Source organism: Pungitius pungitius, chromosome 3 (genome assembly GCF_949316345.1).
Source record: "Pungitius pungitius chromosome 3, fPunPun2.1, whole genome shotgun sequence".
Taxonomy (NCBI): Eukaryota; Metazoa; Chordata; class Actinopteri; order Perciformes; family Gasterosteidae; genus Pungitius; species Pungitius pungitius.
This window is the reverse complement of record NC_084902.1, coordinates 15,720,554-15,738,143: the sequence shown is the minus strand read 5'-3', so window position 1 is coordinate 15,738,143 and position 17,590 is coordinate 15,720,554. Positions and strand designations below refer to the sequence as shown.

General features: G+C 42.0%; 4 protein-coding genes across 4 annotated transcripts; 1 reads left to right on the top strand and 3 right to left on the bottom strand.

Annotated features, from left to right (window-relative positions):
• Positions 1-40: 40 nt before the first annotated feature.
• Positions 41-3,046, bottom strand: exosc5 (exosome component 5). The gene is made up of 6 exons (XM_037458503.2): positions 2,860-3,046; positions 1,983-2,096; positions 1,595-1,716; positions 1,363-1,503; positions 340-429; positions 41-196 (listed from the first exon to the last, which is right to left on the bottom strand). The coding sequence occupies exons 1-6, from the start codon at positions 2,954-2,956 to the stop codon at positions 98-100; spliced, it is 663 nt and encodes a 220-aa protein (XP_037314400.1). The 5' UTR covers positions 2,957-3,046; the 3' UTR covers positions 41-97.
• Positions 3,047-3,382: 336 nt separating this feature from the next.
• On the top strand, positions 3,383-7,621 carry bckdha (branched chain keto acid dehydrogenase E1 subunit alpha). Its single transcript, XM_037458476.2, has 8 exons — positions 3,383-3,672; positions 4,763-4,939; positions 5,039-5,125; positions 5,210-5,318; positions 5,619-5,780; positions 5,877-6,083; positions 6,177-6,318; positions 6,742-7,621. Exons 1-8 carry the CDS (start codon positions 3,556-3,558, stop codon positions 7,082-7,084), a joined length of 1,344 nt encoding a protein of 447 aa, XP_037314373.1. The 5' UTR covers positions 3,383-3,555; the 3' UTR covers positions 7,085-7,621.
• Positions 7,622-8,340: 719 nt separating this feature from the next.
• Positions 8,341-11,244, bottom strand: LOC119222759 (N-acetyllactosaminide beta-1,3-N-acetylglucosaminyltransferase 2-like). The gene is made up of 2 exons (XM_037479627.2): positions 11,096-11,244; positions 8,341-10,375 (listed from the first exon to the last, which is right to left on the bottom strand). Exon 2 carries the CDS (start codon positions 10,270-10,272, stop codon positions 8,986-8,988), a length of 1,287 nt encoding a protein of 428 aa, XP_037335524.2. The 5' UTR covers positions 10,273-10,375; positions 11,096-11,244; the 3' UTR covers positions 8,341-8,985.
• Positions 11,245-11,908: 664 nt separating this feature from the next.
• On the bottom strand, positions 11,909-16,919 carry b3gnt2l (UDP-GlcNAc:betaGal beta-1,3-N-acetylglucosaminyltransferase 2, like). Its single transcript, XM_037479635.2, has 2 exons — positions 16,836-16,919; positions 11,909-14,050 (listed from the first exon to the last, which is right to left on the bottom strand). The coding sequence occupies exon 2, from the start codon at positions 13,980-13,982 to the stop codon at positions 12,750-12,752; it is 1,233 nt and encodes a 410-aa protein (XP_037335532.2). The 5' UTR covers positions 13,983-14,050; positions 16,836-16,919; the 3' UTR covers positions 11,909-12,749.
• Positions 16,920-17,590: the final 671 nt, after the last annotated feature.

Sequence of the window (17,590 nt, the reverse complement as noted above, 5' to 3'; positions counted from 1 at the left end):
GATTAAATGCTTTAATACATCAGTATATACATTTCTTGTAAAATGGAACATTTAAAAAAAAAAAAAAACAGACTGGAGAAAGAACAGAGCTTCTGCTTCATCCGAGGGTTTTGGAGTATCTGCGCTTGACAGAGTCTCTGTAGAACTGGAAGATCTTCTCTGATGCTTTCTGACTGACTGCAACACACTGCTGCAGCTGTAAAAGAAACAAATATATGAAAGGTCTGCGATATATAAATAGATGCAGAATATGAAAAACATCTCGTTATCAGCAGACAGATCACAGACAACGCTGGAAGATCATTAGACTGCTGCACATTTGCTCACTCATTTACAAACCTCGTTCACCGAAAACGATCCTTTGGTGGACGACATCATAACTCTGCGTTCTTTGCTGTCAATAGCAAAGGTCATCACAGCACGACTTTCCTGGGGAGAGCGGCCACAGACGCGAACAAGTTAACGGAGGCACCGAGGACGCGCAAACTGGGTAGGGCTGCACTCGAAAACAGGGTTTGGGTTCATGACATCATCCATCGCCGCACACAGCTCGGTGGAATTCACCAGCTCCTCCAGGAAGTGCATCTGGATTCAGGCCAACCAGTCGCCAGTTTGATCAATCCGTCATGTTCAATGTTATGAATCGGTGACACCAACTTACTTGCAGTGCTTGGTCTCCGGTGAGGGGCAGTTTCTTAAAATATATTCATACTTCGGCAGCAGGAGCATCTCAATGCTGATTGGCTTTCAAAAGACAGCGTCGGGAGAATATTTTGCAAATGAGGGAAATTTGCTTTGCTCCATTTGCTGCGTTCCTTTGTGCGGAGTCATTCGTACAGACGTTTGAAAATTTGCTTTGTTCGCAACCAGTCGCGTCTGTGCATCGACTACTCGTGCTAAGAATAAGCTTTTTGTGTTAACATAGCATTAGTTTTCTATGTTTCCCAAAGTGTTTGTTGAAATCCACCAAACCGTGGATTTGTGAAAGATTAGAAACTCTTTTATATCCGATGTTCATACGAACAATTCATTTTACTGGGATTTGGACCTTGACTGGCATTTTAAACCCAAAAGATGATCATTTGCTATATTTCATAGACTTTCTATTAATCTAAAAGGCATTCAAATGCCTTCTTCATTCCTGTACAATAAAACTGATAAATATTAGTAACTAATCAATTAAATATACTCAACTCGTCACATGCCCTGGGACAACTGCTTCCTCGAAACTAAATGATTGAGATTTGTTGGGTGGGATGCATTATGTCACATTGGAAATCTGATTAAATAAACCAAAGGGCTTTAGGGAATGTGTTTTTTTAATTATTTTTTTTTTTCACAGCACATGAGCCTCAGATATACCTTTTCCTGCGCGGCAGTGGGGTCTGTGATGATTTGACCGTCTACGTCTATGGCACAGGTAACGCCGCAGAACAAGCAACTCATTGGCAGACCGGCATCCATAAGAGCCATGCAGGCAGCGTTCAAAAAGCACGATAAGATCTGAGGACCAGATAAGGAAGAGAACTGACCAGGAAACACCATAAACATATGGTTTCAGGCCCCCAGCAGCTGAGCTTTACTGAAAGGATACAGAACCATCATCATGTATCAGCTGAAGAATGAGAGTGAGGGACGAGCGAGGATGAAGTGACAAGAGCAGAGATGCTTCGCAGGTTTCTCTCACACACTGCTCCTGTGCTCGCTCCCTTACACCTAAAAAGGCAAAAAAATGTTGGGATACAAACTGGAAACAAACAGGACGACTTACACCACTGTGTTGTGGTGTGATATAGCCATTATTGCACACCAAAATAACTTGCCTGTTTGAAAATATTAGAAAACTGAACATTAGCGAAGCAAATAAGTGCTGGAAAGATGAAAAATAGGTTATCCCTAATAAAAACACCCATGTTGCGTTCAGGAGGCAAATAAACACGTGAAATAATTATAAAGCGGTGAGAAATAAGATAATCACTTACTTGGCAGTCCCACTTTGGGTTGTATTAACACATCCAGTGTTGCCCGGTCATAGATTTCCTTACTGACCTTGACCTCGGCTGGTCCATAAGCTGCGGCCAGGACACTTGTGTCTCCTTCACAGAATTATAAAAAAAACAAAAAAAACTGTATTATTCAACTGAAAACATATAACTCCAGATGGGGAAAATAGTAGTAGAGTGCAGACCGGTGACAGGTGTGTCGTTTATGACCAAATGAGTGAAATTAAGTTAGAATTTATACAATAAATAACAACTAGAACTTAAAACGGTAAACATTTATGACCAATGTTGAATGACTAGTTTGTTTAGTGCACTAAAAAAGAAAATGTAACGTCCAATTGTACAACAATCATTGTGAAAAGCTGATTACCAAGTATGCCCTAGAGACAGACTTGATATATTTAAAAATCTAGCCCAACAAAAAGTGAACTACAAAGTTGCTGCTGCTGTTCCATTTAAACACAAACTCAATGCTAAAGTCACTTACTAAGTACTTAAGTACCTTTACTACTACTCGTAGATTTCAATCTTGATCCTTATGAACGTTTACTTAGGTGGAATTTAAACACTGACATAAGTAATGATATCTTTACCTAAGAAGAAAAGAGCTGAATAAGTCACTACCTACGACACTGTCGGTGAAACACAGGCTGCTGTATCTGGCTGATATTCGGACTATTGATGAGCTAAATAAAGTACAAGGAAGAGTGACCTGCACGCAATCCAACACATGACTGCCTTGACCATGCTAAAAAAAAAAAAAAAGAGTAGGCCAACAACAACAGCTCGCGCACCGGCTGTTAGCGGGCTGCGTTTCACGGTCAGCTCCGCGAGTCATTTTTCTCCGGCTCGTTACCTTGGATGAAGGAAGCTGATCCGTCGGGTCGAGACAGTAAACTCTGCTCACAACCAAACTCTCTCAGAGTCACAGTGGGAGAGCCGCACACCTCCATCACGCTGCTGGACGGCGGGTACACATGAACGATTCCAGCTTGTCGCAGGCGAGTGACGCAACTTGCTTCGCCGTCCGGGCCCTTGCTTATGACATAACGACCCCTAAACGCATATTTTGATACCTTCAAATAATTTTACTCATACATATAATCATATAATATTTTGATTACCACTGATTGTTGATTTATTAATTATAATGATGTCGTTATTCCTGATAGCTTTAGTTAGCTTATGTAGTTTGGATACATGTATAGTTTTGACTACATGGCTACTATGCATATTCTACTCTGTAGAAATACTGGTACTATTTCCAAAGTAAAAGATGAACATATTCAACTGGCATCGGTTCCCTGCTAAAAACTTCTAAATGCTAATTGGTCAGCTTGACTTTTAATGTGAAATATAAGGTGTGACCGGATGTCCTGATTATTGTGGTTGACTCGACCTGCTGTTCGTAGCTATCCTGCTGATGAGATTGTGAAAACCAATGTCAGTGCGGCGGACTGATTGTTAGCTCGTTCTGCTGCTTGTTAGCTACCGTTGAGTTACACGTACCCGGATAAGCTTGAACACAAGCTAGCGGCTGCAGACTGTCCCGATGGCGGCGGCTGTGAGGAGTATCAACAAAATGTATGGAGTATGCTACAATGCTGCTCGTCAGACGACAGGACTGAAGGCATCCAGGCTGCTTCAACACAGAGCCTTCAGAGTCTGTGTAAGTTCGATCAAGTGCTACATTGTTAACGTATATTGTTGGTGTTAACGTAAGTTAAGTTAGGGGGCTACGGCTAGCTTAATAACACGAAGGGTCGTTTTAGCAACGACGGGGTTATTGGAAGAAGTCCTCTGATTGTGACCCTAAATCCAATCTTGTGACGTCACGTTGAGTTTCAGTTGTACAATTTTAAATTGATGTGTTTGAGGCCAGGATCAAAAATATATTAGCTGTTGGTCATCGATCAAGGATGCACAGCACGGTGTTAGATTTTTTTCAGTTATCGCGATTGGTTGTGAGCCAGCTAGCTTTGCGTTAGCCGACGACCTCACCGCAACTAACGTAACGTAAACTTGTTAAATATCGACCGATAACCTAAAGCGTCCTTATGAAGGTCAATATGTCCGGAATAGATATGTTTCAACATATAATCGGCTGCTTGGCTGGCACTGGTGCACCTTGTATTTTGTTGTTGTCACTGAAACGTCGGAAGCTAACTAGCTGGCTTCTGAAGCTTTAGCGTTATTTTAGCTGCGTTCCCATTGGTCGAACTGAGGGGCGTGAGGATACAGCAATCTTCCGTCTTTATGTTCGGTTGTAGGTGGAAGCATCACAAAAGTGTAGCTTTTTTATTTTATTTATTTAATTTAATACATTAAGTAAATATTACGGTTTTATAAATGTAATGCCAATTTCTGGCGTCATGTGTGTACTGTCAAATAAACATTGAGATGGAGATTGGATAATAATGGATAATGTGCAGTACTGTTATAGAACTGGGACAGCATCCCCTCAGATCTGCTGTTTAAAAGCTGCTGTTTAAGCTGAAAACTGTTAAATCACAAAACACACAACACACAATCAGTGACTGACAACTATTGCAGCAATCCTTTGCAACAGGAAATCAGGTAATATTCCAGTAAAATAATCTTTTGTTATTTGACACCCAGGAAAAGATCAGGTTCCCATTCAGTCTCAACTCACATTCTTTTTGCATCTGAATTGGCCTTTGTGGTGTCTATTTTAGATAGTAGCTTGACTTTGCCAAAGTGATGTTATTAATACACAATGCTTGTATTGTTTCTTTTAGGGCGTGCACCGGCAGCAACCCTTTGACTCATCACAGGAAAGACCACAATTCCCAGGAGCCTCAGCCGAGTATGTGGATCAGCTTGAGTTCATCCAGCCCAATGTCATCTCTGGCATCCCGGTGTACCGGGTGATGGACAGACAAGGCAATATCATCAACCCCTCTCAGGACCCTCAGGTACGGTCAGCTTGCCCATTGCCCCAGGTTGTTAAGTGTCCCCATGATATCCGCATAGTTGAAAGCGTGGTTGTTTTTATGTGTTTGTTCCCCCATCAGCTCTCCAAAGAGACAGTTCTGAACTTTTATCAAAAGATGACTCTGTTGAACACAATGGACCGCATTCTTTACGAGTCACAGAGACAGGTTAGTTTTTCTGCTTGAATGTTGCAGATAAGGTCATTGCTGAAAAGTGTTGTGTGACTGCATGTTAACTTGTTTGTCTTACAGGGTCGCATCTCCTTCTACATGACCAACTATGGTGAAGAGGGCACGCATATTGGTAGTGCTGCTGCTCTCGACCCAAGCGACATAGTCTTCGGTCAATACAGAGAAGCTGGTGAGTACGGAACAGCATGTTTTTTTCTAAATACTTTTCAGATTTGACTTGACATGGTTTTGTTGTGATCTATGGGTGTGCCATTAGTTGCTCCAGTGCTCAATACTCTGGACGGCACTGCCTGCATTCAGTTGTTCGGCCATTTAGAAACATCATGAAATATATATATTTTTTGGGATCCCATTTCATACAGTGGCAAATAAAGAAAAAAAATACATAGAGGAGGTCAATCACCATGTTTCACCATATATGTCAAATATAGCATAGTTCTAAATGTCAACCGTTACAACTCCATTGCAGGAGTGCTGATGTACCGCGGTTTTCCACTGGACAAGTTCATGGCTCAGTGCTACGCCAACGCTGATGACCTCGGCAAGGGCCGGCAGATGCCTGTGCACTATGGCTCCAAAGATCTGAACTTTGTCACCATCTCCTCTCCTCTGGCCACACAGATTCCTCAGGGTAAGATCTACACGTGTGTGAACCCTGTCCATCAGACCACACACACACACACACATCTTTAAATATACATTTCCATATTGTATGTGTCCTATTCAGCGGCCGGTGCTGCATACGCCCTCAAGAGAGAGAACATGAACCGAGCCGTGATCTGTTACTTTGGCGAGGGAGCGGCCAGCGAAGGAGACGCACACGCCGGCTTCAACTTCTCTGCCACCCTGGAGTGCCCACTGATATTCTTCTGTCGAAACAACGGCTACGCCATCTCCACTCCCACCAATGAGCAGTACAGGGGAGATGGCATCGGTAAGAAGCCTCAGCGAGGGTTTCGTGCAGCATCCGATTAAGTCCTGAGTGGCTCCAATGAACACACGTGTGGTCCCTTCTCTGCTTGAACAGCCGCCCGCGGGCCGGGGTACGGCATGCTGTCCATCCGCGTCGATGGCAACGATGTGTTCGCCGTGTACAATGCTACAAAGGAGGCCCGCCGCAGAGCCGTGGCCGAGAACCAGCCTTTCCTCATTGAGGCGATGACCTACAGGTTAGTTGAGTAGACGTGCCCAGTGAACAATTATTTGAATGTTGGCAACTGCAACAACCTCATATAAAGTCCTTCAGAACCTTCACCTAGAGGCCACCTAGAGCTCCTGCACAGCGCCAACAGAGTAGGGCAAGAGGCTTCAACAAGGGAATGATGACTAGCCTTTATGCCTGGGGTCTGTGCAATACTGGTTTAGGCAAAATTCCTGAATAACACACATTGTCCTAGAAGAATAACTTTAGTGTTAAATATCCATCTCTAACTTGTACCTTGCAATGAAATGTACATATTTGGGAAGCATTCAAATTTTAACTGAGCAGATTGAGAGAATCTTTTTTTTTTTCTAAACCTTTTTTAATAAACAATTATGACAGATACATGCTCCCTAAAATGCTGTATTAATTAATTCTGCTTCTTCTTTAGAATTGGCCACCACAGCACAAGTGACGACAGCTCGGCCTACCGGTCTGTGGACGAGGTGAACTACTGGGACAAGCAGGACCATCCAATCTCCAGGCTGAGACATTACATGACGGCTCGGAGCTGGTGGAGCGAGGACGACGAGAGGAGCTGGCGGAAGCAGTCTCGCAAGACGGTTATGGAGGCATTCGAGAATGCAGAAAAGCGCCTCAAGCCCAATGTGGAGCTGATGTTTACCGACGTGTACCAGGAAATGACACCCAATCTGAAAAAGCAGAGGGAGTCCATGTGGAGGCATGTGAAGCAGTACAAAGAGCACTACCCTCTTGACCTGTATGAGAAATAACTTCATTCACAGGATGAAGAGTTGTGTTTTTGGAGGGTTGAAAATTGGATAAACTGTTGCACACTTTTACTGTATTCATAAAAATATAGATTTTGATATGACGTGTCATTTCTTTGAAGAGGTGGAAAGATTGTGCTTTCAACAACTATTGTACTACATGCCTATTGGTATGGTGCCTTAAGTTAACATATACTGTCTGAAGTAAAGCTTCTCTAAATGCTATATTGTTGTATCAGAGGGAATTGCTAGGTCAATTTATTTCATGTGTAGCAAAAACAGCTGATTCAGTTTCAATACAAGAAACAATCAAATTCAAGCTTGGCCCCTTTTACATGCTTTTTCCTGTATCTGTCTGCTCCAGTGATTATGGTAGTTAACTTGTTTCCTTGTTCATTCTTGAGGTCACTAAATAACTTGTTATAGAACTTAACTATTTAAAAAAAACAAATTTAAATATTCCCATTCACTGTTTAGATGGGTCTGTACACATGTGACATCTTTGGTATTTTGTGAAGAATAAACAACCTTCAGAACGTTTTTTTTTTTCAATTAAAAAAAAAAAAGTTAGGCTCATTGGATCTGAAGACCTATCACTTGTGAAAAAGGAAAAATATAGGACCCTGATGCAGAAATTCCCACTTTTTTCTCAAGGTTGTATCTCATCATAAAAAAGTATGACCCATGCCGGACATGTAGGCCATACAAGATTTCAGAAGGAGAAAACCCTCAACATTTCCTTCTGGATTGATCTGATGTGGCTTAATACTTTGTGTCACTGCAGCAAGCGCTTCACCCTTTAGTCACCAGTCATGTTCTACAAGTTGGGTGAACGGGTGCAAAACCCTCACAATTTTTGGGCAGTGATCCAGCCAGTTGTGAACATGCGGTAAATCTGTTGGTGCATACAAAAACATTCCTCGACAAAAGGATAGCGTTTTCTTTCTTAGAATCTAGCTACTTACTTCCTGAGAACAGACTGGAGTTCAAGATAAAAATATTACAAGTTTAAAGTTCATATGCAAATGCTCACTGATCCCAGAAGCATAGCATGTTTCTCAAGGTTGTATCTCATCATAAAAAAGTCGTATGACCCATGCCGGACATGTAGGCCATACAAGATTTCAGATGAAGGAGAAAACCCTCAACATTTCCTTCTGGATTGATCTGATGTGGCTTAATACTTTGTGTCACTGCAGCAAGCGCCTCACCCTTTAGTCACCAGTCATGTTCTACAAGTTGGGTGAACGGGTGCAAAACCCTCACAATTTTTGGGCAGTGATCCAGCCAGTTGTGAACATGCGGTAAATCTGTTGGTGCATACAAAAACATTCCTCGACAAAAGGATAGTGTTTTCTTTCCTAGAATCTAGCTACTTACTTCCTGAGAACAGACTGGTTGTTAAACTGGAGTTCAAGATAAAAATATTACAAGTTTAAAGTTCATATGCAAATGCCCACTGATCCCAGAAGCATAGCATGTTTAAAGGAACAGTAATAATAGATATTACAAGCAGGAGCCTTCTGACAGGCGCAAAAGTACATGGATTGCAGGTCTGAACATTGGATCTGTATGAATACAGAGGAACAGACAGTTGGAGGGCGCACTCAGAATGGGTTACATCGGAGACAGATTTATTCAAACGCATGACAGCAAACATGAAAGACATACAAATGATTTAAGGCCTATTGTCTCTTGACAAAATCACCAGGAGATATTTCCACTTAAAATGCTGAACACTTTCTACACTTCTCAAGGTTGTACCCCATCACGAATAACAGTCCTGGTCTGACTCATACCAGTGCAGGAACACTTCTGCTCCCTATGTAGACCATTCAAGATTTACGTCATGTTGCTGCAGCCAATGTTTCTTCTTTTTTCTAATGACGCCTTTTCAGTCGTGTTCAACAAGTCAACAATGGGTTGTGAATGCCCTTCCATAACTTCTTGATTTGATGTGGGGAGCGCCGGTGAATCAGAATGAGGTTCTTAATCACACAAAGGTTTTCACGGTCCTGATCCTTGATATCAAAAGTCTTAAAGTCTTGGTGGGTTTCAGGAGAAACCCCTAAAGCCTTAAAGCACATCCCAGCGTAAACGTCGTCCATGGGAAAGAAAGGAATGACACTTGAAGCTGAATATAGGCCTTGCATCAACGCTCCAGAGATAATAAAGCCTCCTCCACCGGCATAAGGAGGGTACGGGCCGTCATAGAAGCTCAGAGGAATGTAGTATTTGTTTTTAGGGTCCCTGAGGGGAGTTGCTTCACTTATCACTTGTCCAGCATACAACCGAGAGGCCTTCGAAGGCTCCAGAGACTGCAGGTAGCTGAGTAGTTTCGGTGTGTTGACGAATACATCATCATCACCACTGAACACAAAGGAGGCTTCAGGACAGTATTTCACCGTCCACTGGATGAACATGTACATTTTAAGTGTCAAGTTCAAGAGGGATTCGTGGAAGTCCCACTGCAGGAGGTCCCCAAATTGTCTTGCTTCAAATGCCAACAGAGCGCTGAGGTCAGGGTCCTCCAGTGGGGAGCTACCCAGCAGAAACACAGTGCGCACCCGCAGTCCACTTTTATACATGCCTTCTCGACCCCAGGTCTCCCGCACCGCCTGTCTCTGCTCAAAGTTTCTAGGAGTAGACTTGATGGTAAAAAGCAGAAAGGTCTGGTTGTTGTTGTTGTTCTTCCCGTCGCCAAAGGGGCACTTGTTGGGTTGATTGAGCAGGACTGGCGGCGAACTGCAGTTCATCCCCTGCAAAAAGTCCTGAAATAAGAAAGGGTAGGAGGTAAAGTCGTGCATATTGGTTTGCAGATGCTCTTGTTTTGTCTGCCTGCAGAGAGACCAATCTGAGTTGTGTCCAAATGGATTTTCCTCCCTGTCCAGATTCTTGAAGGCCAAGTACAGCAGGCGGTTCCAGTAGGCTCCATTTTGAGGGATGGTGTGTCTGAGGCCGTCAGAAACAGACACATTGTGTACAGCCGGTGGAAGAATAATGACGCTCTCCTGTTTGGATGCTTGTGACTTCCCATCTCTGATATGGACCTGGAGGGTAGAATGCTTCAGGAGGTTCGCAGGTCCAGCCCTGAGACTGTAGGTTGTCTCTGGGTGTAGGGTCGAGTAGAAGAAGATCAGAAATAAGGAGACAAAGGCAACCAACGCGCTGAAGGTTCGACTACGCTTCATTGGCTCGAGGTGGTGGTGGTGTTGTTGTTCTCAGGTTACACAGACTGGCAGCAGATGACACATTGAACGTACCTGCCAAAAGAAGAAAAAATGACACAACAACCTATAAAAAAAGGGCAGAAATTAAAATTTGGTTCGAGAACTTTAAAAAGTAATGTTCAAGAGCCAGATTGGCAATAATGTAAAAACAAATTAAATATTTTAAACCTGGACTAACTGACTAAAGAAAAAGGAAAACTAAATATAAGCTGCACCCAGTATTATACATTGCCAGTTACTGAACTATCTCACCAGGTTTCTTCCTAACCCGTTCCTGCCACAAAGACCTAAAGCCGACCTGTGGGCACTTCCCCTGATGGAGCCGCACAAACATCGCCACTTTTTAAAACAAAACTGATCTGCTGATAAGAGACCGGGATTTACTGTTAGATTCGAACGGTCCTCACGCCGCCTGAAGCGCCATCAGCATCTTTCCTGTTGAGACGCACCTGTTCAATGGGGTTTAATGAGGAGGAACTCGCCTTTGCGTAAGTAACATCGCAGCAGAGGCGTTCAGGGGTCGTTCGACAGCAGGACAAACCACACACCTGGAGGTATCCAAGGCCCCAACACGAATGGACGACACCGTATATCGCAATTTTCTGCGATGTAACGGAAACTCCCGGGTATAATATTTAACACGTGTTTCACAAATTTACATTCATTCATCTACATCCGTAAAAGAAAAGTCAACCGCCAAAGACCGATAAGCACAATAAAGACACCGAAGCGGAATACAAAAATCTTTAAAAGATGAACAAAATGTGTGTAGAAAAATACTTACTGAACCCTCGATGCCGGAACACGAGCTGAACCATTTATCTGAAATCCACGACGCTTCGTCTGCAGCCGGGCGAACAGGTGCGAAACCCAACCAATCAGTTTGTCGGCCAATTTATGTTTCTCCGACGGAATCTGGGCGGTAAACCGCCTAATTGTGAACATGCGGTGCGTCTGTTGGTGGATACAAAAACGGGAAGACATCCTTGACAAATAATTCAATAAGCTTAGTCTCGTGACTGCGATTCAAAACGATGGTTTTAAAATGGTTGTGTTTTCTTTCCAAGAATTTGGATACTTGCTTCCTGAGAACTTTACAGGATTAATGAATGAATGAATGAATGAATGAATGAATGAATTGATCTAGTCATTTCTTTGTAAGCACCTATTCATTTTGGTTGAAAAATCCTGTTATAATAAGAAAGGCTGTATATCAAAAAACACATATGTATTTGTGAATATCTTGTTTGTATATGAATGTTTATGCAGGGTTCTTAATGTATTATTATTTTAAATATTTGTTGACCAGTTGTTAGAAACACTCTAGTAAAATCATCAAAACAGCATATTTAATGTTTGCAGACAGGACAGAGCTGACACACCTACAAGTTTTTTTCATCAGATTTTCATCTTCTGAACAGGAAAATGCGTGCTATCTCGGAGCCCACCGATGTCTTCCATTATGTCAACACTCTCACGTCCTTTAGCCAGCCTTTTTTGCACACGGCTCTGTTGTCTGTTCAGAATGTGAGATAGCCACGCCCCCTGATTTGCATATAAGAACGTGAAATGAAATAAAGTGCCATTATGAAATAAAGTGCCATTATGAAATAAAAGTACCATGAAATAAATAAATGTGTACTTGTGAAATAAAAGTACCACTCATTTATTTATTTCACGATGTATTTCAAATGCATATTTCATTTATTTATGTATTTATTCATTTATTTAATTTTGAATAAAACGGCATTCCATATGAAACAGCTCAGACTCTCTGTTGTACTAGAGCATTTTTGCAGTTTTTTTGCCGCAAAGACTACATTCAAGAACACCAAGTTACAGATTCTGGTTGTTAAACTGGAGTTCAAAATAAAAAAATATTACAATTAACTACTGATCCCAGAAGCAAAGCGTGTTTGAAGGAACAGTAATAATAATAATAATAAGCGGGAGCCTTCTGACAGGTGCACTTCTATAATTACATTTTGGCAAGATTAAAAAGTACATGAAGGTGCAGGTCTGAACATTGGATCAAGTAAGAAAACAAAGGAACAGACAGTTGGAGGGCGCACTCAGAATGGGTTACATCGGAGACAGATTTATTCAAACGCATGACAGCAAACATGAAAGACGTACAAATGATTTAAGGCCAATTGTCTCTTGACAAAATCACCAGGAGATATTTCCACTTAAAATGCTGAACACTTCCTGCACTACACTACACAAACCACTTAAGGTTGTACCCCATCACGAAAAACTGTCTGACTCATACCAGTGCAGGAACACAACTGCTCCCTATGTAGTCCATTCAAGATTTCAGAAATAGTAGAAAAATAATTACATTTCCTTCTGCAATGATTCGATGTGGCTTAATACGTCATGTTGCTGCAGCCAATGTTTCTTCTTTTTTCTAATTAGTGACGCCTTTTCAGTCATGTTCAACAAGTCAACAATGGGTTGTGAATGCCCTTCCATAACTTCTTGATTTGCTGTGGGGAGCGCCGGTGAATCAGAATGAGGTTCTTAATCACACAAAGGTTTTCACGGTCCTGATCCTTGATATCAAAAGTCTTAAAGTCTTGGTGGGTTTCAGGAGAAACCCCTAAAGCCTTAAAGCACATCCCAGCGTAAACGTCGTCCATGGGAAAGAAAGGAATGATACTTGAAGCTGAATATAGGCCTTGCATCAACGCTCCAGAGATAATAAAGCCTCCTCCACTGGCATAAGGAGGGTACGGGCCGTCATAGAAGCTCAGAGGAACATAGTATTTGATTTTAGGGTCCCTGAGGGGATTTGCATTAATTATCACTTGTCCAGCATACAACCGAGAGGCCTTCGAAGGCTCCAGAGACTGCAGGTAGCTGAGTAGTTTCGGTGTGTTGACGAATACATCATCATCACCACTGAACACAAAGGAGGCTTCAGGACAGTATTTCACCGTCCACTGGATGAACATGTACATTTTAAGTGTCAAGTTCAAGAGGGATTCGTGGAAGTCCCACTGCAGGAGGTCCCCAAACTGTCTTGCTTCAAATGCCAACAGAGCGCTGAGGTCAGGGTCCTCCAGTGGGGAGCTACCCAGCAGAAACACAGTGCGCACCCGCAGTCCACTTTTATACATGCCTTCTCGACCCCAGGTCTCCCGCAACGCCTGTCTCTGCTCAAAGTTTCTAGGAGTAGACTTGATGGTAAAAAGCAGAAAGGTCTGGTTTTTGTTCTTCCCGTCGCCAAAGGGGCACTTGTTGGGTTGATTGAGCAGGACTGGCGGCGAACTGCAGTTCATCCCCTGCAAAAAGTCCTGAAATAAGAAAGGGTAGGAGGTAAAGTCGTGCATATTGGTTTGCAGATGCTCTTGTTTTGTCTGCCTGCAGAGAGACCAATCTGAGTTGTGTCCAGATGGATTTTCCTCCCTGTCCAGATTCTTGAAGGCCAAGTGCAGCAGGCGGTTCCAGTAGGCTCCATTTTGAGGGATGGTGTGTCTGAGGCCGTCAAAAACAGACACATTGAGGACAATCGGTGGAAGAATGACGACTCTCCCCACATTAGGCTTCGGGAGGTTTGCAGGTTCAGCATTGGGACTGTAGTTTGTCTCTAGCTGTACGGTTGAGTAGAAGATCAGCAATAAGGTGACCATGGAAACCAAAACGCTGAAGGTTTCAATATGCTTCATTGGCCCAAGGTGGTGTTGTCCTCAAGTTACACAGACTGGCAGCAGATGACACAGATGAATGTACCTGGCTAAAGAAAACAATAAGTTACATAACCACCTTTAAAAAAGGCAGATAATACTATTTGCCATGGTTGATAACAATGTAAAACAAATGGTGTCTTTAAAACCTGAACTGACTAAAGAAAAAGGAAAACTAAAGATACACTGAACAACAAATGTTATACATTGTCATTTATTGAACTTTCATAACATATGTTCCTACTCAACCTGTTCCTGCCACAAAGACTTAAGGCACACCTTTGGGCACTTTCCCCGATGGGGCCGCACACCATCGCCACTGATTTGCTTTCCATAAGAGACTGTGATTTACTGTTAAATTCTAAATGTCCTGGCGCTGTCTGAAGATGCTGCATGGGATTCGAGTTGTGTCCCAATGCCGGATTGCTGCATCCTAAAGGATGTATTTCTCGACTCCATTCCTCACTTCTGCTAGTCACTAGGCCACATCATTGTAGCCTCCAGCCTTCAGCAGCCTTTGCGGAAGACCTGGGCTGATCCTCCAACAACCGCATGGGCTGAACCGCGCCGTCTCTGAAATGGGACGGTCTGGCCTACAGGGGGACTTCCTGCTTGTGTCATCAGCTTTACCTCCACTGCTCCCATTGCCCAGCAACCTGCTGCGCTCAACAGTAAAAGCCTTAAAAGCCAAAAAACGTATAAAGTATAAAGAAGATAAACTTCTTTTTATTTAATTTCATTTAAGAAGATACGATTCTCCTCCTCCGCATGATCTTAAGGCAAAGGGGATTCCATGTTGTTAATAAAAACCAAAACAGCAAACACCAGAGGTGTGGACTCGAGTCATGTGACTTGGACTCGAGTCAGACTCGAGTCATGAATTTGATGACTTCAGACTCGACTCGACAAAACGTACAAAGACTTGCAACTCGACTTGGACTTGAACACCGATGACTCGTGACTTGACTTGGACTCGAGCCTTTTCACTCGAGAAGACTTGCTACTTCCCATGAATACTGGGGGAAAACATTTTCACACCACCGCGCCGCTCTGTTTATCTGCATCTGTCAAAAAAATGTGCGCCACCTGTATGCAGAGAGCGCGCGCTGCCTGCACGACATCCAATCACTGCAGTCCATTTGACCGTATCAACGAGACAGCTCGTTCATGGTTACAAAAATCTGGATTTTTGAACCCGGATTCAGACTCCGATGGAAATCCTCGCCAACATTATGTCAACGTCCGTTTTAAAGTACTATAACACAGTCATAGTCGATCCACCATTACCCTTCCCTTCGTAGTCTAGGTCTGTGAGGCAGCGCACCATCACCCAGGGTTCCCCGTCCCCACTATAAAGAGAGGACTTGAAATGACAACTAACTAAAATGGTAAGACTTTGGACTCGATTTGGGACTTGCCTCATCTTTGACTCGACTTGACTCGGGACTCGAGGGCAGCGACTTGAGACTTACTTGTGACTTGCATAACAATGACTTTGTCCCACCTCTGGCAAACACCTTCATTAACTTGTATGCAAGATGCAAATTAATTTAACTGTAAAAGATTACAGAGTATGTGCACGCTACAGCAGCTTAATGTCAATACACACACATCGTTCTCCTTCAGCTCGATGTAGCTTCCTCCTGCTCTACAACTAAATGTCAAGTTAGTGTTTTTGTGTATTTATTCTGTAACGCTACTGACACTACTGACAGAATTCATATTTGAGGTTCATAACTTCTCTGCCTGAGCTCACTTTGATCCATTTCTGTTCATTATATGAGGTATAAACTTCATATAAAATCGCAAAAAATTGAAAGTTAAGTTATTAAAGTGACTCTTTAATATAACTACAGATGAACTGCCGTTAGCCCAGGAGGAAGCAGCATCAAGCTGAAGAGAACGAGGTGTGTGGTAACATTCAGCTACTGTAGCTTGGCCATATTCTGTAATATCTTTAATTACATTTAAAATAGCTGGTATTCTATGCAAAGAAAACAATTAAAAAGTCCTTGCATACAAGTGTTTGCTGTTGTGGTTTTAATTGACAGTATTGTTTCAATCTCCTCTTAAGATTGCATTATTACATTTAGCTTAAAGTACAGTTGATTCGATTTAAAATAACTTAAATGACATAAGACAAAGATGATCTTTTCTACTTGTATTTTATAAGTCTTTTACTGTCAAACATAATCATTTCACTTCAGGGAAATGTAGCGAGCTCAAGGTGTCACTCAGGCATTTGTAGATTCTGATGTTGCATTCAAGGTTAAAGTTAAATATCTCATTCACGAGCCAAACCTATTTTCAAATTCACATTATATTTCAAAGAATATATTTAATTGGTACATAATAATTCCACTTCCAATCACACCTTGAGGTGGCGTGCTATTCATCTGAAGTGGAATTATCATGTACCTACCGATTATTTCCAAACATAAGTTGGCTAAAGAATGAGATTTTGAAGGAAGTTTGCTGTTGTATGATATTTTGAAGGGCTTTCATTTTTAAAACGTACATCAGAATGTCGTCATTATGTAAATATGCACCATTTCCTTTCAAATGTATTTGGAAATTCAGTTGATTCATGAATGAGATTTTTAAGGGTCTTAAGTTTGAAATGCTACAAACAAATGTCTTGATAGTCACGAATGGACGACAACTAATATCGCAATTGTCTTTTATCCAACACGTGTTTCACTAGTTTTCATTCATCCATCAACATTTGTAAAAAAAAAAAATGAAATTAACCGCCAAATAAGAACAATAAAGACACCGAAGCGGCTTGAAAACTCTTTAAAAGATGAATAGAATTTGTGTGTAAAAAATACTTACTGAAGGCGAGATGACGGAACGGCATTTGAAAGACATATGTCTGAAATTGCTGAAGAACAGCAATTACCAGGAAGTTCCAGGCGTCTTGAGAGCATGTGATCAGGTGGAGCAGGCGGAGGCCGCGCCCATGATGCGGTGCGTCCGTTGGTGCATGCAAACCACTTGAAGAACATCCCTGACATACTTGTGTCGTGACTAAAATACAATTCAACTGATCAACGATTCTTTTAAAAAGGGCCGAGTTCTCTTTCCTGGAATCTGGCACCGACTTTGGTTGAAAAGAATTGTGCCATACATGAGAAAGGTTGTATATCAAAATAAATTCACTCCTGAGTGAAAAACAGGCTGAAGAAAGCACTGTTTGCATGGCAAAATATACTTTAAAAAATGACTTATGAAAGCTATTTTTGAAGATATGTAATCCATGCTGATTCCATACAAGATGTCAAAAGTCATAGAAAACGCTCAATTACATTTACTTCTGCTATGGAATGACGTGGTGTGATATGTCCTCTTTTCATTAATTTCTGCATCTATTGGTCAGTCCTCTTCAAGGACAAATCAATAATGGGTCATTAATGTCCTTCCACAACTTCATAATTTGCTGTGGGAAGCGTTGGTGAATGAGAAGAACATACTAGTACGATAAAACTGTCTTTGATGGAACTGCTAAACTTACCCCAACGTTTCAGCAATAAATAATAATCTTCTGAACTATGTGAACAAGTTCCACAAACTTTGGTTTTTGGAGGAGG